Source organism: Hypanus sabinus, unplaced genomic scaffold (genome assembly GCF_030144855.1).
Source record: "Hypanus sabinus isolate sHypSab1 unplaced genomic scaffold, sHypSab1.hap1 scaffold_1544, whole genome shotgun sequence".
NCBI classification, from domain to species: domain Eukaryota; kingdom Metazoa; phylum Chordata; class Chondrichthyes; order Myliobatiformes; family Dasyatidae; genus Hypanus; species Hypanus sabinus.
In genome coordinates, this window is record NW_026779621.1 from 46,067 (window position 1) to 70,959 (window position 24,893).

Sequence of the window (24,893 nt, forward strand, 5' to 3'; positions counted from 1 at the left end):
CTGTGTCTATCCCTCTCCCTCTCTCTCTGTGTCTATCCCTCTCTGTCTGTCTGTGTCTATCCTCTCTCTCTCTGTCTGTCTGTGTCTATCCCTCTCCCTCTCTGTCTGTGTCTATCCCCCCTCTATCTCTGTCTGTGTCTATCCCTCTCCCTCTCTGTCTGTGTCTATCCCTCTCTCTCTGTCTGTCTGTGTCTATCCCTCTCCCTCTCTGTCTGTGTCTATCCCTCTCCCTCTCTGTCTGTGTCTATCCCTCTCCCTCTCTGTCTGTGTCTATCCCTCTCCCTATCTGTCTGTCTATCCCTCTCTCTCTCTGTCTGTGTCTATCCCTCTCCCTCTCTGTGTCTATCGCTCTCCCTCTCTGTCTGTGTCTATCCCCCCTCTCTCTCTGTCTGTGTCTATCCCCCCTCTCTCTCTGTCTGTGTCTATCCCTCTCTCTCTGTCTGTCTGTGTCTATCCCTCTCCCTCTCTCTGTGTCTATCCCTCTCTGTCTGTCTGTGTCTATCCCTCTCTCTCTCTGTCTGCGTCTATCCCTCTCTCTCTGTCTGTCTGTGTCTATCCCTCTCCCTCTCTGTGTGTCTATCCCCCTCTCTCTCTGTCTGTGTCTATCCCTCTCTCTCTGTCTGTCTGTGTCTATCCCTCTCCCTCTCTGTCTGTGTCTATCCCCCCTCTCTCTCTGTCTGTGTCTATCCCTCTCTCTCTCTGTCTGTGTCTATCCCTCTCCCTCTTTGTCTATCCTCTCCCTCTCTGTCTGTGTCTATCCCTCTCTCTCTGTCTGTCTGTGTCTATTCCTCTCCGTCTCTCTCTGTGTCTATCCCTCTCTGTCTGTCTGTGTCTATCCCTCTCTCTCTCTGTCTGCGTCTATCCCTCTCTCTCTGTCTGTCTGTGTCTATCCCTCTCCCTCTCTGTCTGTGTCTATCTCTCTCTCTCTCTGTCTGTGTCTATCCCTCTCCCTCTCTGTCTGTGTCTATCCCTCTCTCCCTCTGTCTGTGTCTATCCCTCTCTCTCTGTCTGTGTCTATCCCTCTCTCTGTCTGTGTCTATCCCTCTCCCTCTCTGTCTGTGTCTATCCCCCCTCACTCTCTGTCTGTGTCTATCCGCCCTCTCTCTCTCTCTGTCTGTCTATCCCTCTCTCTCTGTCTGTGTCTATCCCTCTCTCTCTGTCTGTGTCTATCCCTCTCTCTCTGTCTGTGTCTATCCCTCTCTCTCTCTGTCTGTGTCTATCCCTCTCTCTCTCTGTCTCTGTCTATCCCTCTCTCTCTCTGTGTCTATCCCTCTCTCTCTGTCCGTGTCTATCCCTCTCTCTCTCTGTCTGTCTATCCCTCTCTCTCTGTCTGTGTCTATCCCTCTCTCTCTGTCTGTGTCTATCCCTCTCTCTCTGTCTGTGTCTATCCCTCTCTCTCTCTGTCTGTGTCTATCCCTCTCTCTCTCTGTCTGTGTCTATCCTTCTCTCTCTGTCTGTCTATCCCTCTCTCTCTCTGTCTGTGTCTATCCCTCTCTCTCTCTGTCTGTGTCTATCCCTCTCTCTCTGTCTGTGTCTATCCCTCTCTCTCTCTGTCTGTGTCTATCCCTCTCTCTCTCTGTCTGTGTCTATCCTTCTCTCTCTGTCTGTCTATCCCTCTCTCTCTCTGTCTGTCTCTATCCCTCTCTCTCTCTCTGTCTATCCCTCCCTCTCTCTCTCTGTGTCTATCCCTCTCTCTCTGTCTGTGTCTATCCCTCTCTCTCTCTCTCTCTCTGTCTGTGTCTATCCTTCTCTCTCTGTCTGTCTACCCCTCTCTCTCTCTGTGTCTATCCCTCTCTCTCTGTCTGTGTCTATCCATCTCTCTCTGTCTGTGTCTATCCCTCTCTCTCTCTGTCTGTGTCTATCCCTCTCTCTCTCTGTCTGTGTCTATCCCTCTCCCTCTCTGTCTGTGTCTATCCCTCTCTCTCTGTCTGTCTGTGTCTATCCCTCTCCCTCTCTGTCTGTGTCTATCCCTCTCCCTCTCTGTCTGTGTCTATCTCTCTCCCTCTGTCTGTGTCTATCCCTCTCTCTCTGTGTCTGTGTCTATCCCTCTCTCTCTCTGTCTGTGTCTATCCCTCTCTCTCTCTCTCTGTCTATCCCTCTCTCTCTCTGTCTGTGTCTATCCCTCTCTCTCTCTGTCTATCTATCCCTCTCCCTCTCTGTCTGTGCCTATCCCTCTCCCTCTCTGTCTGTGTCTATCCCTCTCCCTCTCTGTCTGTGTCTATCCCTCTCTCTCTCTGTCTGTCTATCCCTCTCTCTCTCTGTCTATCTATCCCTCTCTCTGTCTGTGTCTATCCCTCTCTCTCTCTGTCTGTCTATCCCTCTCTCTCTCTGTCTGTGTCTATCCCTCTCTCTCTCTGTCTATCTATCCCCCTCTCTCTCTGTCTGTGCCTATCCCTCTCCCTCCCTCTCTGTGTCTATCCCTCTCTCTGTGTGTGTCTATCCCCCCCTCCCTCTGTCTGTGTCTATTTCTCTCTCCCTCTCTGTCTGTCTATCCCTCTCTCTGTCTGTGTCTATCCCTCTCCCTCTCTGTCTGTGTCTATCCCTCTCCCTCTCTGTCTGTGTCTACCCCTCTCTCTCTCTCTCTGTCCGTGTCTATCCCTCTCTCTCTCTGTCTGTGTCTATCCCTCTCTCTCTCTGTCTGTCTGTGTCTACCCCTCTCCCTCTCTGTCTGTGTCTATCCCTCTCCCTCTCCCTCTCTGTCTGTGTCTATCCCTCTCCCTCTCTCTCTGTCTGTGTCTATCCCTCTCTCTCTCTGTCTGTGTCTATCCCATCTCCTCTGTCTGTGTCTATCCCTCTCCCTCTCTGTCTGTGTCTATCCCTCTCTCTCTCTGTCTGTGTCTATCCCTCTCTCTCTCTGTGTCTATCCCTCTCTCTCTCTGTCTGTCTGTGTCTACCCCTCTCCCTCTCTGTCTGTGTCTATCCCTCTCCCTCTCCCTCTCTGTCTGTGTCTATCCCTCTCCCTCTCTCTCTGTCTGTGTCTATCCCTCTCTCTCTCTGTCTGTGTCTATCCCTCTCTCTCTCTGTCTGTGTCTATCCCTCTCTCTCTCTGTCTGTGTCTATCCTTCTCCCTCTGTCTGTCTATCCCTCTCTCTCTCTGTCTGTCTCTATCCCTCTCTCTCTCTCTGTCTATCCCTCCCTCTCTCTCTCTGTGTCTATCCCTCTCTCTCTGTCTGTGTCTATCCCTCTCTCTCTCTGTCTGTGTCTATCCTTCTCTCTCTGTCTGTCTACCCCTCTCTCTCTCTGTGTCTATCCCTCTCTCTCTGTCTGTGTCTATCCATCTCTCTCTGTCTGTGTCTATCCCTCTCTCTCTCTGTCTGTGTCTATCCCTCTCTCTCTCTGTCTGTGTCTATCCCTCTCTCTCTCTCTGTCTGTGTCTATCCCTCTCCCTCTCTGTCTGTGTCTATCCCTCTCTCTCTGTCTGTCTGTGTCTATCCCTCTCCCTCTCTGTCTGTGTCTATCCCTCTCCCTCTCTGTCTGTGTCTATCCCTCTCCCTCTGTCTGTGTCTATCCCTCTCTCTCTCTGTCTGTGTCTATCCCTCTCTCTCTCTGTCTATCCCTCTCTCTCTCTGTCTGTGTCTATCCCTCTCTCTCTCTGTCTATCTACCCCTCTCCCTCTCTGTCTGTGCCTATCCCTCTCCCTCTCTGTCTGTGTCTATCCCTCTCTCTCTCTCTGTCCGTGTCTATCCCTCTCTCTCTCTGTCTGTGTCTATCCCTCTCTCTCTCTGTCTGTCTGTCTGTGTCTATCCCTCTCCCTCTCTGTCTGTCTATCCCTCTCCCTCTCTGTCTGTGTCTATCCCTCTCTCTCTCTGTCCGTGTCTATCCCTCTCTCTCTCTGTCTGTGTCTATCCCTCTCTCTCTCTGTCTGTCTGTCTGTGTCTATCCCTCTCCCTCTCTGTCTGTCTATCCCTCTCCCTCTCTGTCTGTGTCTATCCCTCTCCCTCTCTCTGTCTGTGTCTATCCCTCTCTCCCTCTGTCTGTGTCTATCCCTCCCTCTCTCTGTCTGTCTATCCCTCTCCCTCTCTCTTTCTCCCCCAATCGATCTCCTCCTCTCTGTGTCCTCGCAATGTCCTTTCCCTGGCTCCGCAGTGTTACAGGGGTACTGACTGTTAAAACACCAATTTCAGAGCCTGCACTCAGCTTGGACACGTCTCTTCCCACCATGGTCGTATCTACAGGAGACGCTGCCTCATGCAGACAGCACCCATCATCGAAGGTCCCCACCGTCCGGGCCAGGCCATCTTCTCCCAGTTCCCATCGGGCAAGAGGCACAGAAGCCTGAAGTCCCACACCACCAGGGTCAGGAACAGCGACTTCCCTTCAACCGTTCGGTTCCTGAACCGACCGGCACAACACCAATCACTACCTCAGGGGAAGGGGAGGGACAGAGCGAGGGAGGAGAAGGAGGACGAAGGAGGGGATGGAGGATGGAGGACGAAGGAGGGGATGGAGGAAGGAGGATGAAGGAGGGGATGGAGGACGGAGGACGAAGGAGGGGTTGGAGGACGGAGGACGGAGGACGAAGGAGGGGATGGAGGATGGAGGACGAAGGAGGGGATGGAGGACGGAGGACGGAGGAGGGGACGGAGGACGGAGGAGGGGACAGAGGACGGAGGACGGAGGAGGGGACGGAGGACGGAGGAGGGGACGGAGGACGAAGGAGGGGACGGAGGACGAAGGAGGGGACGGAGGACGGAGGATGGAGGAGGGGACGGAGGACGAAGGAGAGGACGGAGGACGGAGGATGAAGGAGGGGACGGAGGACGGAGGACGGAGGACGGAGGAGGGGATGGAGGACGGAGGAGGGGACGGAGGACGGAGGAGGGGACGGAGGACGGAGGAGGGGACGGAGGACGGAGGAGGGGACGGAGGACGGAGGAGGAGATGGAGGACGGAGGTCGGAGGAGGGGACGGAGGACGGAGGAGGGGACGGAGGAGGGGACAGAGGACGGAGGACGGAGGAGGGGATGGAGGACGGAGGAGGGGATGGAGGACGGAGGAGGGGACGGAGGACGGAGGTCGAAGGAGGGGACGGACGGAGGACGAAGGAGGGGACGGAGGACGAAGGAGGGGACGGAGGACGGAGGACGGAGGAAGAAGGACGGAGGACAGAGGAAGAAGGACGGAGGACAGAGGACGGAGGAAGAAGGACGGAGGACGGAGGAAGGAGGACAGATGATGAAGGAGGGGATGGGGGATGGAGGACGGATGATGAAGGAGGGGATGGGGGATGGAGGACGGATGATGAAGGAGGGGATGGGGGATGGAGGACGGATGATGAAGGAGGGGATGGGGGATGGAGGACGGAGGAGGGGATGGAGGACGGAGGAGGGGATGGAGGACGGAGCAGGAGATGGAGGACGGAGGTTGGGAGGGAGGACGGAGGTTGGGAGGGAGGACGGAGGAGTGGATGGAGGACGGAGGAGGGGATGGAGGACGGAGGAGGGGATGGAGGACGGAGGAGGGGATGGAGGACGGACGGAGGAGGGGATGGAGGACGGAGGACGGAGGAGGGAATGGAGGACGGAGGAGGGGACGGAGGACGGAGGAGGGGACGGAGGACGGAGGAGGGGACGGAGGACGGAGGAGGGGACGGAGGACGGAGGAGGGGATGGAGGACGGAGGAGGGGATGGAGGACGGAGGAGGGAATGGAGGACGGAGGAGGGAATGGAGGACGGAGGAGGGGATGGAGGACGGAGGAGGGGATGGAGGACGGAGGAGGGAATGGAGGACGGAGGAGGGAATGGAGGACGGAGGAGGGGATGGAGCAAGAGGAGCATTACCTGAACACGGGCGCGGATAACGTCCATCGGGTTGGTGAGGGTGGAGGCGGTCGCAGCAGCCAGGGGTCCAGCCATGGCCTGAACAACAAGATGAGGGCAGACGCTTGGTGTCACGTGGGAGAGCTGCTCTGAAAGCACGAGAGGGAAGAAGAGGGCTCGGTATTTGCGTCTCAGTGAGAGCTCGGTCTCTCAGTGACAGATACACCTCACAGCCTCGTCCCCACCGGTACCATACCCTGGTGTTATACAGTGACAGACTCATCCCCACCGGTACCGTACCCCGGTCTTATACAGTGACAGACACGACCCCACCGGTACCGTACCCCGGTCTTATACAGTGACAGACCCGTCCCCACCGGTACCGTACCCCGGTGTTACACAGTGACAGACGCATCCCCACCGGTACCGTACCCCGGTGTTACACAGTGACAGACACGACCCCACCGGTACCGTACCCCGGTCTTATACAGTGACAGACACGACCCCACCGGTACCGTACCCGGGTCTTATACAGTGACAGACCCGTCCCCACCGGTACCGTACCCTGGTGTTACACAGTGACAGACGCGTCCCCACCGGTACCGTACCCCGGTGTTATACAGTGACAGACTCATCCCCACCGGTACCGTACCCCGGTCTTATACAGTGACAGACCCGTCCCCACCGGTACCGTACCCCGGTGTTACACAGTGACAGACGCGTCCCCACCGGTACCGTACCCGTGTTGTACAGTGACAGACCCGTCCCCACCGGTACTGTACCCCGGTGTTATACAGTGACAGACCCGTCCCCACCGGTACCGTACCCCGGTGTTACACAGTGACAGACCCGTCCCTACCAGTACCGTACCCCGGTGTTACACAGTGACAGACCCGTCCCCACCGGTACCGTACCCCGGTGTTACACAGTGACAGACCCGTCCCCACCGGTACCGTACCGCGGTGTTACACAGAGACAGACCCGTCCCCACCGGTACCGTACCCCGGTGTTATACAGTGACAGACCCGTCCCCACCGGTACCGTACCCCGGTGTTATACAGTGACAGACCCGTCCCCACCGGTACCGTACCTCGGTGTTATACAGTGACGGACCCGTCCCCACCGGTACCGTACCCCGGTGTTATACAGTGACAGGCCCGTCCCCACCGGTACCGTACCCCGGTGTTATACAGTGACAGACCTGTCCCCACTGGTACCGTACCCTCGTGTTATACAGTGACAGACACGTCCCCACCGGTACCGTACCCCGGTGTTATACAGTGACAGACCCGTCCCCACCGGTACCGTACCCCGGTGCTATACAGTGACAGACACGTCCCCACCGGTACCGTACCCCGGCGGTATACAGTGACAGACACGACCCCACCGGTACCGTACCCCGGCGTTATACAGTGACAGACACGTCCCCACCGGTACCGTACCCCGGCGTTATACAGTGACAGACCCGTCCCCACCGGTACCGTACCCCGGCGTTATACAGTGACAGACACGTCCCCACCGGTACCGTACCCCGGTGTTATACAGTGACAGACCCGTCCCCACCGGTACCGTACCCCGGTTTTATACAGTGACAGACCCGTCCCCACCGGTACCGTACCCCGGTGTTATACAGTGTCAGACACGTCCCCACCGGTACCGTACCCCGGTGTTATACAGTGACAGACACGTCCCCACCGGTACCGTAGCCCGGTGTTATACAGTGACGGACCCGTCCCCACCGGTACCGTACCCCGGTGTTATACAGTGACGGACCCGTCCCCTCCGGTACCGTACCCCGGTGTTACACAGTGACAGACCCGTCCCCACCGGTACCGTACCCCGGTGTTACACAGTGACAGACCCGTCCCCTCCGGTACCGTTCCCTGGTGTTACACAGTGACAGACCCGTCCCCCGGTGTTACACAGTGACAGACCCGTCCCCTCCGGTACAGTACCCCGGTGTTATACAGTGACAGACCCGTCCCCCGGTGTTACACAGTGACAGACCCGTCCCCTCCGGTACCGTTCCCTGGTGTTATACAGTGACAGACCCAAATGCAATCGCCCTACAAATTCTCTCTCTCAATCCTAGACTGCTGTGTGGTCCATAATATAACCTGATGCACACAGTCCCGTCTTCCTTATTGCTGACGTCTACCTCTGAAGCCACACTCAATGAGCTCTCCACTCTACCCTGAGTGAGCACTGCCGTGACCTTTTCTCTCACTATTAATACTACCACTGCCCTATAATCCGTCCCACTCCACCACAACCAAAGCAACAGACTCTCGGCACACTGAGCTGCCAGTCCTGCCCCCGCTGCAACCAAGTCTCACTAACGGCTGTAAGTACAGAATTCCCGAAGCTCACCCGCGTTTGCTCCTTCCCATGAAATATACGCAGTTCACCAATACTAGTCTCACCTCACTTATACTTCCGATTCCTGACATTGAATGTAGGCGGAATAACATCTTTCTCCACAAACAACTCCTCTTTAAAAGTTTGTAAGGTTCTGTTTGTGGTCTGCATGGATTCAATGGGCCGAAGGGCCTGAAGATGGACTGGAAGATTCAATGAATAACATTGTAAGTACATCCACAATTTGAAAGGAACACTCCAACATTCTACTTCAAAATGAAAATTGACTCAGCTCTGATCCCACATTCTATCCCAACGTCCCAAGTCGACGATTTCTCCCAGACTGCTCACAACACAAGGCAGCCTCTCACCAGTTGTTCACGGTCCAACACTGCCATCTGGGGGCACATCAGCAGCAGACAGCAATGATCAGTGGAACCAGGGTAACAGAGAAAAACATACCCCACCGGTACCGTACCCCGGTGCTAAACAGCGACAGACCTGTCCCCACCGGTACCGTACCCCGGAGTTACACAGTGACAGACCCGTCCCCACCGGTACCGTACCCTGGTGTTACACAGTGACAGACCCGTCCCCACCAGTACCGTACCCCGGTGCTAAACAGCGACAGACCTGTCCCCACCGGTACCGTACCCCGGAGTTACACAGTGACAGACCCGTCCCCACCGGTACCGTACCCTGGTGTTATACAGTGACAGACCCGTTCCCACCGGTACCGTACCCCGGTGCTAAACAGCGACAGACCTGTCCCCACCGGTACCGTACCCCGGTGTTATACAGTGACAGACCCGTCCCCACCGGTACCGTACCCCGGAGTTACACAGTGACAGACCCGTCCCCACCGGTACCGTACCCTGGTGTTACACAGTGACAGACCCGTCCCCACCGGTACCGTATCCCGGTGTTACACAGTGACAGACCCGTCCCCACCGGTACCGTATCCCGGTGTTACACAGTGACAGACCCGTCCCCACCGGTACCATACCCCGGAGTTACACAGTGACAGACCCGTCCCCACCGGTACCGTATCCCGGTGTTATACAGCGACAGACCTGACCCCACCGGTACCGTACCCTGGTGTTACACAGTGACAGACCCGTCCTCACCGGTACCGTACCCTGGTGATATACAGTGACAGACCCGTCCACAGCGGTACCGTACCCCGGAGTTACACAGTGACAGACCCGTCCCCACCGGTACCGTACCCCGGAGTTACACAGTGACAGACCCGTCCCCACCGGTACCGTACCCTGGTGTTACACAGTGACAGACCTGACCCCACCGGTACCGTACCCTGGTGTTACACAGTGACAGACCTGACCCCACCGGTACCATACCCCGGTGTTACACAGTGACAGACCCGTCCCCACCGGTACCGTACCCCGGTGTTACACAGTGACAGACCCGTTCTCACCGGTACCGTACCCCGGTGTTATACAGCGACAGACCTGTCCCCACCGGTACCATACCCTGGTGTTACACAGTGACAGACCCGTCCCCACCGGTACCGTACCCCGGTGTTATACAGTGACAGACCCGTCCACACCGGTACCGTACCCCCGTGTTACACAGTGACAGACCCGTCCCCACCGGTACCGTACCCCGGTGTTATACAACGACAGACACGTCCCCACCGGGACCGTACCCCGGTGTTACACAGTGACAGACCCGTCCCCACTGGTACCGTACCCCGGTGTTATACAGCAACACACCCATCCCCACCAGGATCGTACCCCGGTGTTACACAGTGACAGACCAGTCCCCACCGGTGCCATACCCCGGTGTTATACAGCGACAGACCCGTCCCCACCGGTACCGTACCCCGGTGTTACACAGTGATAGACCAGTCCCCACCAGTGCCATACCCCGGTGTTATACAGCGACAGACCCGTCCCCACCGGTACCGTACCCCGGTGTTATACAGCAACACACCCATCCCCACCAGGACCGTACCCCAGTGTTACACAGCGACAGACCCGTCCCTACTGGTACCGTACCCCGGTGTTATACAGCGACAGACCCGTCCCTACTAGTACCGTACCCCGGTGTTACACAGTGACAGACCCGTCCCTACTGGTACCGTACCCCGGTGTTACACAGTGACAGACCCATCCCCACCGGTACCGTACCCCGGTGTTACACAGCGACAGACCTGTCCCCAGCAGTACCGTACCCCGGTGTTACACAGTGACAGACCCGTCCCCACCGGTACCATACCCTGGTGTTATACAGTGACAGACCTGCCCCCAGCAGTACCATACCCCGGTGTTACACAGCGACAGACCCGTCCCTACTGGTACCGTACCCCGGTGTTACACAGTGACAGACCCGTCCCCACCGGTACCATACCCTGGTGTTATACAGTGACAGACCCGTCCCCACCGGTACCATACCCTGGTGTTACACAGCGACAGACCCGTCCCTACTGGTACCGTACCCCGGTGTTACAGTGACAGACCCGTCCTCACCCGTACCGTACCCCGGTGTTATACAGCGACAGACCTGTCCCCACCAGTACCGTACCCCGGTGTTATACAGTGACAGACCCGTCCCCACTGGTACCGTACCCCGGTGTTACACAGTGACAGACCCGTCCCCAGCGGGACCGTACCCCGGTGTTATACAGTGACAGACCCGTCCCCACCGGTACCGTACCCTGGTGTTACACAGTGACAGACCCGTCCCCACCTGTACCGTACCCCGGTGTTACACAGTGACAGACCCGTCCCCACCTGTACCGTACCCCGGTGTTATACAGCGACAGACCTGTCCCCACCGGTACCGTACCCCTGTGTTACACAGTGACAGACCCGTCCCCAGCGGTACCGTACCCCGGTGTTATACAACGACAGACCCGTCCCCACCGGGACCGTACCCCGGTGTTACACAGTGACAGACCCATCCCCACCGGTACCGTACCCATGTTATACAGTGACAGATCCGTCTCCACCGGTACCATACCCCGGTGTTACACAGTGACAGACCCGTCCGCACCGGTACCGTACCCCGGTGTTATACAGTGACAGACCCGTCCCCACCGGTACCGTACCCCGGTGTTACACAGTGACAGATCTGTCTCCACCGGTACCATACCCTGGTGTTACAGTGACAGACCCGTCCCCACCTGTACCGTACCCCGGTGTTACACAGTGACAGACCCGTCCCCACCTGTACCGTACCCCGGTGTTACACAGTGACAGACCCATCCCCCACCGGTACCATACCCCGGTGTTACACAGTGACAGACCCATCCCCCACTGGTACCGTACCCCGGTGTTACACAGTGACAGACCCGTCCCCACCTGTACCGTACCCCGGTGTTACACAGTGACAGACCCATCCCCCAACGGTACCATACCCCGGTGTTACACAGTGACAGACCCATCCCCCACCGGTACCATACCCTGGTGTTACACAGTGACAGACCCATCCCCCACCTGTACCGTACCCATGTTATACAGTGACAGACCCGTCCCCACCGGTACCATACCCCGGTGTTATACAACGACAGACCCGTCCCCACCGGTACCGTACCCCGGTGTTATACAGCAACAGACCCATCCCCACTGGTACCGTACCCCGGTGTTACACAGTGACAGACCCATCCCCACCGGTACCGTACCCATGTTATACAGTGACAGACCCGTCCCCACCGGTACCGTACCCCAGTGTTATACAGTGACAGACCCGTCACCACCGGTACCTTAGCCCGGTGTTATACAGTGACAGACCCATCCGATTGGTACTGTACCCTGGTGTTAGAGAACACAGAACAATACAGCACAGTACAGGCCCTTCGGCCCACAATGTTATGTCGACCCTCAAACCCTGCCTCCCATATAACCCCCCCACCTTAAATTCCTCCATATACCTGTCTAGTAGTCTCTTAAATTTCACTAGTGTATCTGCCTCCACCACTGACTCAGGCAGTGCATTCCACACACCAACCACTCTGAGTGAAAAACCTTCCTCTAAAATCTCCCTTGAACTTCCCTCCCCTTACCTTAAAGCCATGTCCTCTTGTACTGAGCAGTGGTGCCCTGGGGAAGAGGTGCTGGCTGTCCACTCTATCTATTCCTCTTAATATCTTGTATAGACACTTTGCTTTCTGCAGGCAAGCCAGTTCTGCATCCACCTGGCCAAACCTCCCTGGATCCCATGCCTTCTGACTTTCTGAATAAGCCTACTGTGTGGAACCTTGTCAAATGCCTTACTAAAATCCATGTAGATCACATCCACTGCACTACCCTCATCTATATGCCTGGTCACCTCCTCAAAGAGCTCTATCAGGCTTGTTAGACACAATCTGCCCTTCACCAAGCCATGCTGACTGTCCCTGATCAGACCACAACTCTTTAAATGCCCACAGATCCTATCTCTAAGAATCTTTTACAACAGCTTTGCCACCACAGATGTAAGGCTCACTGGTCTATAATTACTAGGACTATCCGTACTATCTTTTTTGAACAAGGGGACAACATGCGTCTCCCTCCAATCCTCTGGTACCATTCCCGTGGACAACGAGGACATCAAGATCCTAGCCAGAGTCTCAGCAATCTCTTCCCTCACCTCATGGAGCAGCCTGGGGAGTATTCCATCAGGCCCCGGGGCCTTAATCAAGATTCAAACACTTTATTGTCATTCTAACCGTACATCAGCTCTGCAGGGCAGAATGAGACAGCGTTTCTCAGGAGCAAATGAAATCATAACATAACAAACGCAACACTGAATAATAAACATAACAATAAATAGTAAAATCAACAGCCACATGTCAGTTAAAAACAAGTTATAAGTGTCCAGTGCAAGTTAAAAGTGTCCAAAGCAGAGTCAGGTAGAGCAGCTATTTAGCAGTCTGACTGCCTGTGGGAGGAAGCTGTTTAGTAGCCTTGTGGTTTTAGTTTTGATGCTCCTGTAATGTTTACCTGATGACAGAAGAACAGTTCATGGAGAGGGTGTGAGGAGTCTTTAATGATGTACCATGTCTGCTGGAGGCATCGACTCTGAAAGAGGTCTTGGACAGAAGGTAGGGAGACCCCAATAACCTTCTCTGCTCCTCTAACCACCCTCTGCAAGGCTTTTTTGTCAGCAGCACTGCAGCTGGAGTACCAGGTTGTGATACAAAAGGTCAGCACACTCTCAACCACGCCTCTGTAGAATGTAGTTAAGATGTTAGTGGGGAGTGATGCTTGTTTAAGCTTCCTCAGAAAGTGCAATCTCTGCTGGGCCCGTTTCACAATCCCAGTGGTGTTCCTGGACCAGGTGAGATTGTCCGAGATCTACACCCCAAGGAACTTGATGTTTTCCACTCTCTCCACTGTGGATCCGCTGTTACTGGGGGGTGTGTGCTCAGGCTGAGACCGTCTGAAATTGATGATAATCTCCTTGGTTTTGGTGACATTAAGCATCAAGTTGTTGTCACTGCACCAGCTCTCTAGGTGTTTGACCTCCTCCATGTACATTGTTTCATCATTTTTGCTTATGAGCCCCACCACTGTGGTATCATCAGCAAACTTAATGATCAGGTTCTCCTTGAATCTGGCTGCACAGTCATGTGTTAGCAGTGTAAACAGCAATGGGCTGAGCCTTGTGGGGATCCAGTGCTCAGTGTGATGGAGTCAGAAATGTTCCTGTTAGCACGGACTGACTGGTCTCTCTGTCAAGAAATCCAGAATCCAGGCCAAGCAGCGACAGTTTCTCCACTAGTCTCTACGGGCTGCTGGTATTGAATGCTGAACTGAAATCAATGTACAGGATTCTGGCATAAGTGTCTTTGTTGTCCAAGTGAGAGAGAACTGTGTGCAGTGTGGTGGATATTGCGTCCTTCGTAGAGCGATTGGGACGATAAGCAAACTGTAGAGGATCCAGCGATGAGAGGAGGCTGGCTGAGATATGAGGCTTGACAAGCCGTTCAAAACATTTCATCACTATGGGGGTCAGGGCAACGGGACAGTATCATTCAGACAGGCTACAATTGATTTCTTTGCTACAGGGATGATTGTGGAGGTTTTGAAGCATCTGGGGACAATGGCTTGACTAAGGGAGATGTTGAAAATGTCTGTCAGGACATCAGAACATTCCTTGAGCACACGTCCAGGGATGTTGTCGGGACCTCATGCTTTTCGTGGGTTAACCCTGGCAAGGGTCCTCCATGTTTGCTCTGAATCAATGATTGGAGCCGGCTGATCATATGGTAAGAAGGGACTGGCTCTCCCCCTTGCTGTAGAGTCTGATGCTTCGAAGCGTGCAAAGAATTTAAGCCTGTTAGGAAGAGAGGTGTTGCTGTCATCAGTTTTCTGCCTGATCTTGTAGTCTGTCAGAGCTTGTTATCTGTCCTAATGTATTTTAACAACTCCAACACTTCCTCTCCCTAAATATCAACATGCTCCAGAACATCAACCTCACTCATATTGTCCTCACTGCCATCAAGCTCCCTCTCATTGGTGAATACTGAAGAGAAGTATTCATTGAGGACCTCGCTCACTTCCACAGCCTCCAGGCACATCTTCCCACCTTTTTCTCTAATCGGTCCTATCTTCACTCCTGTCATCCTTTTGTTCTTCACATAATTGAAGAATGCCTTGGGGTTTTCCTTTACACTACTTGCCAAGGCCTTCTCATGCCCCCTTCTTGCTCTTCTCAGCCCCTTCTTAAGCTCCTTTCTTGCTACCCTATATTCCTCAATAGACTCATCTGATCCTTGCTTCCTAAACCTCATGTATGCTGCCTTCTTCCACCTGACTAGATTTTCCACCTCACTTATCACCCATGGTTCACTCACCTTACCATTCTTTATCTTCCTCACTGGGACAAATTTATCCCCAACATCCTGCAAGAGATCCCTAAACATCGATCACATGTCCATAGAACATAGAATAGTACAGCACATTTCAGGCCCTTCGGCCCACAATGTTGGGCCGACCCTCAAACCCTGCCTCCCATATAACCCCCCCATCTTAAATTCCTCCATATACCTGTCTAAAACATCATCCCAATTCACACCCACAAGTTCTAGCCTTATAGCCTCATAATTTGCCCTTCCCCAATTAAAAATTTTTCTGTCCTCTCTGATTCTATCCTTTTCCATGATAATGTTAAAGGCCAGGGTCATTGTCCCCCAGATGCTCACCCACTGAGAGATCTGTGACCTGACCCGGTTCATTACCTAATACTAGATCTAGTATGGCATTCCCCCAGTCAGTCTGTCAACATACTGTGACAGGAATCTGTCCTGGACACACTTGACAAACTCTGCCCTGTCTAAACAATCGGAACTAATCAGGTGCCAATCAATATTAGGGAAGTTAAAGTCACTCATGATAACAACCCTGTTATTTTTGCACCTTTCCAAAATCTGCTTCCCAATCTGCTCCTCGGTATCTCTGCTGCTACCAGGGGGCCTATAAAATACTCCGAGTAGAGTAACTGCTCCCTTCCTATTCCTGACTTCCACCCATACTAACTCAAACGAGGAGCATGCTAAATTACCCACCCTTTCTGTAGCTGTAATAGTATCCTTGACCAGAAACACCACCCCTCCTCCCCTCCTCCCCCATCCCTTTTAAAGCACTGAAATCCAGGAATATTGAGAATCCATTCCTGCCCTGGTGCCAGCCAAGTCTCTGTAATGGCCACTATGTAGCGGTGTGCTACACGCAGCGCTAGAATAACGACACGGAGTCAGTAAACTGCAGTTAAAGAAGTTAAAGAAGGGCGCGTCCCACCGCGTCCATTAACCACTGAAACGTCTGTGCGGCATTCTTTAGGCTGAATGGCATGCGGAGAAACTCAAAAAGGCCGAATGGGGTGATGAGAGCCGTTTTGGGGACGTCATCCGGATGCATCGGGATTTGATGGTATCCTCGGACGAGGTCTACCTTGGAGAAGATCCGTGCGCCGTGCAGGTTTGCTGCAAAGTCCTGAATGTGCGGCACAGGGTAGCGGTCTGGTGTGGTAGCCTCGTTCAGCCTGCAGTAGTCGCCGCACGGTCTCCAGCCCCCTGTCGCTTTGGGCACCATGTGCAGGGGGGAGGCCCATGGGCTGTCGGACCGCCGGATGATCCCCAATTCCTCCATCCTCTGGAACTCCTCCTTCGCCAGTCGGAGCTTGTCTGGAGGAAGCCTTTGAGCACGGGCATGGAGGGGTGGTCCCTGGGTCGGGATGTGGTGCTGTACGCCGTGTCGGGGCATGGCTGCCATGAACTGCGGTGCCAGAACCGATGGGAAATCCACCAGGACCCTGGTGAAGTCGTTGTCGGACAGAGTGATGGAGTCGAGGTGAGGGGCTGGCAACTGGGCTGCACCCAGGGAGAATGTCTGAAAGGTCTCGGCGTGGACCAGTCTCTTCCTGGGCAGGTCGACCAGTAGGCTGTGAGCCTGCAAAAAATCCACGCCCAGAAGCGGTTGGGCTACGGCAGCCAGAGTGAAGTCCCACGTGAACCGGCTGGAGCCGAACTGTAGCTGCACCGTACGGGTGCCGTAGGTCCTTACCATATTGCCGTTCACGGCCCTCAGGGGGGGACCCGGTGCCCTGTTGCGGGTGTCGTAACTCGTCGGAGGTAGGACGCTGATCTCGGCACCAGTGTCGACCAAAAAACGGCATCCCGACCTCTTGTCCCACACATACAGGAGGCTATCCCGATGGCCAGCCGCTGTAGCCATCAGCGGTGGCTGGCCCTGGCATTTCCTGGGAACTTGCAGGGCGGCGACAACGGCGGGCTTCTGCGCCCCACCGCTGGTGGTAGAAGCAACATTGTTCGTTGGGCTCCTCACCCCTGCCTCTGGGGTTAGCAGGCTCTGTGGCCGGGCCTGGTCTGGTTTTCGCTATTACGCTGTTACAGGAATTCTAGTGTTTCTTCTGGTGCGTCTGTGGGCTGTTCCCCAGACCCTCTTTTATCCTGACTCACAGGGTCCCAGATGTCAATCAGGTTGGGATGATGCAATCCCTCCACTAACACCCCCCCCCCCTCGGTTCATTGCCTGGGGGCTTCGATGCATCGTACAGGATTCAATACACAATTCCATCTCCAAGAGACAATAGCCGGTATCAATGGGTCTGCCTTTCGGAGGCCAGGACACATTCCAAACTCTTTGTGGATTCTGCATGTCTTTCTCTCATTTCCTGGGTCTCCTGAACTGACTCAACAGTGATCTTGCGATTCTCAAAAAGGAGGGGGCTACCCCACACCCTTCGGCCCCTCAGAGCTGTGGCACATTCGTAACACCCCCTTTCTTCAAAGCGTTTTCACCAGCGGTGAAAACGAAGTAGTACAGAGTCTTACAGGGTTTTAGAATCTAACACAATACAGAAGTGTTTTTTTCTACAGAGTAATATAGTTATACATTCAATTCAGCATCTAAACAGTTAACGATTACAGTGTCACTTCCTTTAATATCTTAACATCTTGTACCTTACTAAAGTCTTGTAGCATCAGACTTTAATTTAATAACCACCTATTTTTCTTTTTTTCCTTCAGCAAACAAAAACTAAAAGAGTTGTGATCTTAGCTTACGTGTATACTACAAAAGTTCATGAAAATACTAATCTTTATGTTGTTTTCAAACTTAACAGGCAGGCTCCCATGGGGTTGTCTTTATTGTTCACATGCTTTGTCGAAATCCCGTAAAACCGGCTTTTGCGATTTAAAAATGGCGTCCCCATTAACCCTCGCCTCTTTTCCGGTTAATTCCCATGTGGGGAGCTTGGGCCCCCTGGCAAAATAGGATTTCGTCTGTTCCTTCCATAGGAGTTATTTTATCAACAATGTGTCCCAAACTTAGACCATCTTCTGAATTTCCACCCAATTCTTTAATTTTACGCAAGTTGCTAGTTTTCTCTTCAGGACCCTTCAGGCTATTAGTTTTCAGTTAGAACTTGTCGTACAAACAGCGTTTCAAATTCTGCCTTTTCACACACACTCTGGAATAACAATAGCGTGTGGGGCCCCGTCACCTTCCAACTCAACCTGTAAGTGATCCGCAGGCTTTGTGGTATCACACCATTGTCTCTGTAGCCTGGTGGCTGCCTTTGATATCAGTCCAGCCTTTAAATTTTCTTCATTTAATTTGGGAACTATATATTTCCCATTTCCTTCAATAATAATATTCATCTCCCCACTTTTGGTCTCCGCATTAACTTTTAACACACCTTCGAGCACAAACACCTGGGAACTCTCACTTCCCACTATTACCAAGGTTAACCCTTTCTTCCCTGAACCAAGTCTATCTGACCCACAAGGACTGCATTCCTTTTCAACTGAATCAAATACCTCAGACTTTTTCTGAGCTCCATTACTAGGTTCAGTACCACATGCATCCACATCTTGGACACACTCAAACGGGACATTTGCCTCTTCCAGGCTTTCAATACCCGTACCCGGTCCAAATTCTAAATTCCCCTGGTCCTCCCAGCTACTCTCTGGGCAACTCCCTTCCGGAGTAAACTCAACCCCGCAGGCTGAAACAACCTCATCTGCCAACCCAGCAGACTTCTTCAAGGTAAGGGCACCCTTTTCATCTAGGACTGCCCTCAGTTCATTATCGGGAACACCTTTAGAATTTTCAACTTCTTCAAACAGTTCTGCCAAACTAGGCAGATCATCCATGTCCAACTCTGGACCTTTTAACAGCTCTATCTGTTACTCATCTTTATTTTCTGCATGCGGGATAGATCTTGGAATCTATGGGCGGGGCTGCAACACTGACCGGCCAGCTTGTCAGCGTCATTACTGACCAAACTTTATCACCGGCTAAATCGTTACCAGGAAGGACGTCCGCGTCAGTTCTCGGGAATTCTGATCGCACCCCTATTTCAACTGGTCCAGACACTAGCTCACAATCCATGATGATCCTATGCAAGGATCATATTTCCGTCCCTTTGCCTATTCCTTTTACAGCTACCATTCTCGTCTTGCGACCAATCTCTAGTACCTTATTGCTGATCAATGATAGTTCAGCCCCCGTGTCTTTCCAGATCCGTACTGGAACTGGTGTGTCTCCCTCCCTCACAGACACGGTTCCATTTGACATACAAGTCTCAGACCCTTCTCGTACTCTGTCTACCCAGGGCTCTCTTGTCGATTTACTGATTATCACGGCACATCCGATAGGGACCGTGGCTTTCCCTTTTCCTGTCTCCTTTCTCGGAGCAAAGCACCTAGATGCAGTATGTCCCCCCTTTCCACAATTAAAACAGGTCAAGACCGGAAATCTCTGGCTGTCTGGCCTTTCCCCCTCAATCTTACCACTAGCTCCCGGCGGGACCTCTGCCTCAGCCGGCGGGCTTTCTCTGTTGTTCCCATGGTCTCTCTGGGAACTTTTATTTGAGGAAAACTTTGTCTTGTGGGTTAGGGCATATTCATCTGCGAACCTAGCAAATTCTGAGATGGATTTATTCAGCTTCTCATTCAAATACATTCGGATATCCTCCGAAACAAAACCTTTAAATTCCTCAATCAGAATTAACTCCCTGAGATGCCAATAATCCTCGTCCACTATTTCCGCTGTACACCAACGGTCCAAGAGCACACCCTTCTCATAGGCAAACTCGGTATACATCTGATTCCCCCCTTTCTTTAAAGTTCTGAACTTTTGTCTATACGCTTCAGGTACTAGCTCATAACTCCGGAGAATGGCCGCCTTTACTCTGTCATAACTCTCCGCCTCTTCCTCCTCCATGGACAACGCCGCATATGCCCGTTGTGCCTTCCCTTTTAACACACTTTGTAACGACGCCACCCACTGCTCTTTGGGCCACTTCTGATTCACTGCCACCTTTTCAAAAAGCAAGAAATAACTATCAACATCCGTCTCCTCAAACGGAGGAACTAACCTCAACTCCCGACTAACATCAAACCGCTCCTCTCGGTCTGACCCTTGATCTCTTCGCCCTTGCCTTAACTTCTCCATCTCCAAGTCATGTTTCCTTTGTTTCTCTGCCTCCTTCTCCTTCTCGGCCCTCTCTTTCCCTTTCTCAGCTGCTTCCAGCTGTTTTAACTGAATTTCATGCTCTCTTTGTTTCTCAGCTCTTTCCTGCTCCCGTTTCACCTCTAACTCCTTTAGCTGGAGCGCATGCTCCCTTTGTTTCTCGGCCCTTTCTTTCTCCTTCTCAGCTGCTTTAACTTAATTGCATGTTCCAAGCTTAATTTCTCCAACTCTAACTGAGTCGTCCCACTAGCTGGTACCTTTTCAGGGATATTTTCCAATACCTCAGCTGCAAACACATTCTTCCCAATATAATACTGAGTTATTGCCCTTCGCATCTCCCCGCTTTTTCATGGACAACCTCACCTCTGCGAGGTTTAGCCCTTTTGCCAGATTTATCAAGTCCGATTTGGTGGCCAAATCGGTTTTCTAGCGTCGGGTTTTCTATAAGTTCATCCACGTCCATCTTTGCTGGCTTCCCGTCTGGCTACCCTCATAACCAGATCCAAGTTTGGACTTACAAGCCCAATTCACTGGTCTCCCAATTTGATTTCAAATCCCGAAACGAGAACCCCAACTGTTACGTACCCTGTAACTGGGTCACTTACCAGCAAAGATAGAGAGGTCCGTTGAAGTCTGATGGTACTATTTTGAACAGTATTTATTGATAAAATACACAAAAATAATATCAATGCAAACATACAGATAATATACATCGTCAATACTAAATCTAAATGCGCGGGTATAATAATAATCAATAAGAAATAGCTCTATCGTTGTCTAGGGGATAATGTATTGTCCGATGGAAATATAAAAGTCACTTTAGTTCAGTCAAGCTGTAGGCTGCAGCCTTCATTGGTTGGAGAGAAAGACGGAGGTTTAACTTGCCCATTCCTTTTATGATGTCAATCCTTCGCGAGTCGTTGGAGACTGGTTTCCCCTTTGTGGTTAGCTAAAGCCGTGCTTCCGTGGCAAGACCCACCAATTCTGTGACAAATGGAAAGGGATGCATGTGGGCTGTTGCCACCAGCTTTCGCTATTACGCTGTTACAGGAGTTCTAGTGTTTCTTCTGGTGCGTCTGTGGGCTGTTCCCACAGACCCTCTTTTATCCTGACTCACAGGGTCTCAGATGTCAATCAGGTTGGGATGATGCAATCCCTCCACCAACCCCCCCTCGGTTCATTGCCTGGGGGCTTCGATGCATCGTACAGGATTCAATTCACAATTCCGTCTCCAAGAGACAATAGCCGGTATCAATGGGTCTGCCTTTCGGAGGCCAGGACACATTCCAAACTCTTTGTGGATTCTGCATGTCTTTCTCTCATTTCCTGGGTCTCCTGAACTGACTCAACAGTGATCTTGCGATTCTCAAAAAGGAGGGGGCTACCCCGCACCCTTCGGCCCCTCAGAGCTGTGGCACATTCGTAACACCACAACTACATCATAATTCCATGTATGTATCCAAGCTCTCAGTTCATCACCTTTGTTCCTGATGCTTCTTGCATTGGAGTACACACACTTTAGCCCTTCTACCTTACTACCTTTACACCCTTTATTCCGTTTTGCTTTCCTCAAAGCCTCTCTGTATGTTAGATCTGGCTTTACTCCATGCACTATACTTGCAGCTCTCGCATGACCTTTATCCTCCTCCACCTCACTATCTGCTGTAACACTCTGGTTCCTCTCCCACTGCAAATCTAGTTTAAACTCCCTGGAGCAGCACTAGCAAACCTTCCCGCAAGGATATTAGTCCGCCTCCAGTTCAGGTGCAACCCGTCCCATTGGAACAGGTCTCACCTTCCCTGGAACAAGGCCCAACTGTCCAGAAGCATGAAGCCCTCCCTCCTGCACCAACTCCTTAGCCACACATTTAGCTGCATTATCTTCCTATTTCTAGCCTCACTAGCACGTGGCACGGGTAGCAATCCTGATATTGCAACGCTGGAGGTCCTGCCCTTCAACTTTGCCCCTAACTCCCTGAACTCTCTTTGCAGGACCTCCTCACTCTTCCTACCCATGTCATTGGTCCCTACATGGACCACGACATCTGGTTGCTCACCCTCCCTCTTGAGAATACTGAGAACTGGATCCGAGATATCGCAGACCCTGGCACCAGGGAGGCAACAGATCATCTGGGATTCTCGATCTCTTCCACAGAACCTCTTATCTGTCCCCCTAACTATCGAATCCCCTATCACTACTGCTCTCCTCTTTTCCCTCCTTCCCTTCTGAGCTGAGGGTCCAGTCTCAGTGCCAGAGACGCAACCACTGCAACTTGTCCCTGGTAGGTCATCCCCACCAACAGTATCCAAAACAGTATACTTATTGTTGATGGGAACGGCCACAGGGGTGCTCTGCTCTTCCTGTCTATTCCCCTTCCCTCTCCTGACTGTCACCCAGCAACTGGTCTCCTGACTCCTAGGGGTGACTATCTCCCTGAAACTCCTGTCTATTTCTGCCCCTGCCTCCCGAATGATCCGGTTCATCCAGTTTCAGATCCCTAACTCGGTTTGTCAGGATCTGCAGCTGGATGCACCTTTTGCAGGTGTAGTCATCAGGGGCAATTGTTCTTGCCCTGACTTCCAACATACTGCAAACAGAGCACTCGACTGCCCTAACTGCTGTCTCCATTACCTATTCCTAAGTTAATTAGAGTTATTAAAGGAACTTACCTGGCCTTGCCTAACTGGGAGCAAGCTCGTCCTCAGCCTCTGCTTGTCAAAGCCTTCCTACTCTGTCTCCCAGACAGACAGACATATTTTATTGATCCCGAGGGAAACTGGGTTTCGTTACAGTCGCACCAAGAATAGCGTAGAAATATAGCAATATAAAACCATAAATAATTAAATAATGATAAGTAAATTATTCCAGGACCAGCCTATTGGCTCGGGGTGTCTGACACTCCGAGGGAGGAGTTGTAAAGTTTGATGGCCACAGGCAGGAATGACTTCCTATGACGCTCAGTGTTGCATCTCGGTGGAATGAGTCTCTGGCTGAATGTACTCCTGTGCCTAATCAGTACTTTATGGAGTGGATGGGAGTCATTGTCCAAGATGGCATGCAACTTGGACAGCATCCTCTTTTCAGACACCACCGTCAGAGAGTCCAGTTCCACCCCCACAACATCACTGGCCTTACGAATGAGTTTGTTGATTCTGTTGGTGTCTGCTACCCTCAGCCTGCTGCCCCAGCACACAACAGCAAACATGATAGTACTGGCCACCACAGCCTCGTAGAACATCGTCCGGCAGATGTTAAAGGACGTCAGTCTCCTCAGGAAGTAGAGACGGCTCTGACCCTTCTTGTAGACAGCCTCAGTGTTCTTTGACCAGTCCACTTTATTGTCAATACGTATCGGCAGGTATTTGTAATCCTCCACCATGTCCACACTGACCTCTTGAATGGAAACAGGGGTCACTGGTGCCAGCCCTCCTCAGGTCCACCACCAGCTCCTTAGTCTTTTTCACATTAAGCTGCAGATGATTCTGCTCCCACCATGTGACAAAGTTTCCCACCGTAGCCCCGTACTCCGCCTCATCTCCCTTGCTGATGCATCCAACTATGGCAGAGTCATCAGAAATCTTCTGAAGATGGCAAAACTCTGTGTTGTAGTTGAAGTCCGAGGTGCAGATGGTGAAGAGAAAGGGAGACAGGACAGTCCACTGTGGAGCCCCAGTGCTGCTGACCACTCTGTCTGACACACAGTGTTGCAAGCGCACGTACTGTGGTCTGCCAGTCAGGGCACTCCCACTACTCAGTCCCCCGCGACAACGTCACCCATCTGTTAATTTGTTCGCTTTTTAAACTCTGGGGCTGACTTTCACATGTTTGCGCAGTTGTACCCCGTTCAAATTGCAGAAGAAATAACGACAAGACACGTCTCTACTGGTACCATACCCCGGTGTTAGACAGTGACAGACCCGTCCCCACCGGTACCATACCCTGGTGTTATACAGTGACAGACCCGTCCCCACCGGTACCGTACCCCGGTGTTACCCAGTGACAGACCCGTCCCCACCGGTACCGTACCCCGGTGTTACCCAGTGACAGACCCGTCCCCACCGGTACCGTACCCCGGTGTTACACAGTGACAGACCCGGCCCCACCGGTACCGTACCCCTGTGTTATACAGTGACAGACCCGTCCCCACCGGTACCATGCCCCTGTGTTATACAGTGACGGATCCGTCCCCACCGGTACCGTACCCCGGTGTTACACAGTGACAGACCCGTCCCCACCGGTACCGTACCCCTGTGTTATACAGTGACAGACCCGTCCCCACCGGTACCGTACCCCTGTGTTATACAGTGACGGACCCGTCCCCACCGGTACTGTACCCTGGTGTTATACAGTGACGGACCCGTCCCCACCGGTACAGTATCCTGGTGTTACACAGTGACAGACCCGTCCCCACCGGTACCGTACCCCTGTGTTATACAGAGACAGACTCCTCCCCACTGGTACCGTACCCCGGTGTTATACAGTGACAGACCCGTCCCCACCGGTACCGTACCCCTGTGTTATACAGAGACAGACTCCAACCCACCGGTACAGTAACCCGGTGTTACACAGTGACAGACCCTTTCCCACCGGTACCATACCCTGGTGTTATACAGTGACAGACCAGTCTGCACCGGTACCGTACCCCGGTGATATACAGTGACAGACCAGTCCCCACCGGTACCGTACCCCGGTGATATACAGTGACAGACCAGTCCCCACCGGTACCGTACCCCGCTGATATACAGTGACAGACCCGTCCCCACCGGTACCGTACCCCAGTGTTATACAGTGACCGACCCGTCCCTACCAGTACCGTACCCCGCTGATATACA

At 52.9% G+C, this 24,893-nt stretch overlaps 1 protein-coding gene across 3 annotated transcripts in view; it reads right to left on the reverse strand.

Annotated features, from left to right (window-relative positions):
• LOC132387134 (solute carrier family 25 member 44-like) overlaps window positions 1-24,893 on the reverse strand; it is a 74,100-nt gene that overhangs the window by 43,503 nt on the left and 5,704 nt on the right. For 2 of the 3 annotated variants that reach the window (XM_059959476.1, XM_059959477.1), the window contains exon 2: window positions 5,782-5,909. In XM_059959476.1, coding sequence (XP_059815459.1) covers window positions 5,782-5,909 — 128 coding nt within the window. The remainder of the gene's footprint in view (window positions 1-5,781; window positions 5,910-24,893) is intronic. The other variant, XM_059959478.1, reaches the window with a different exon arrangement.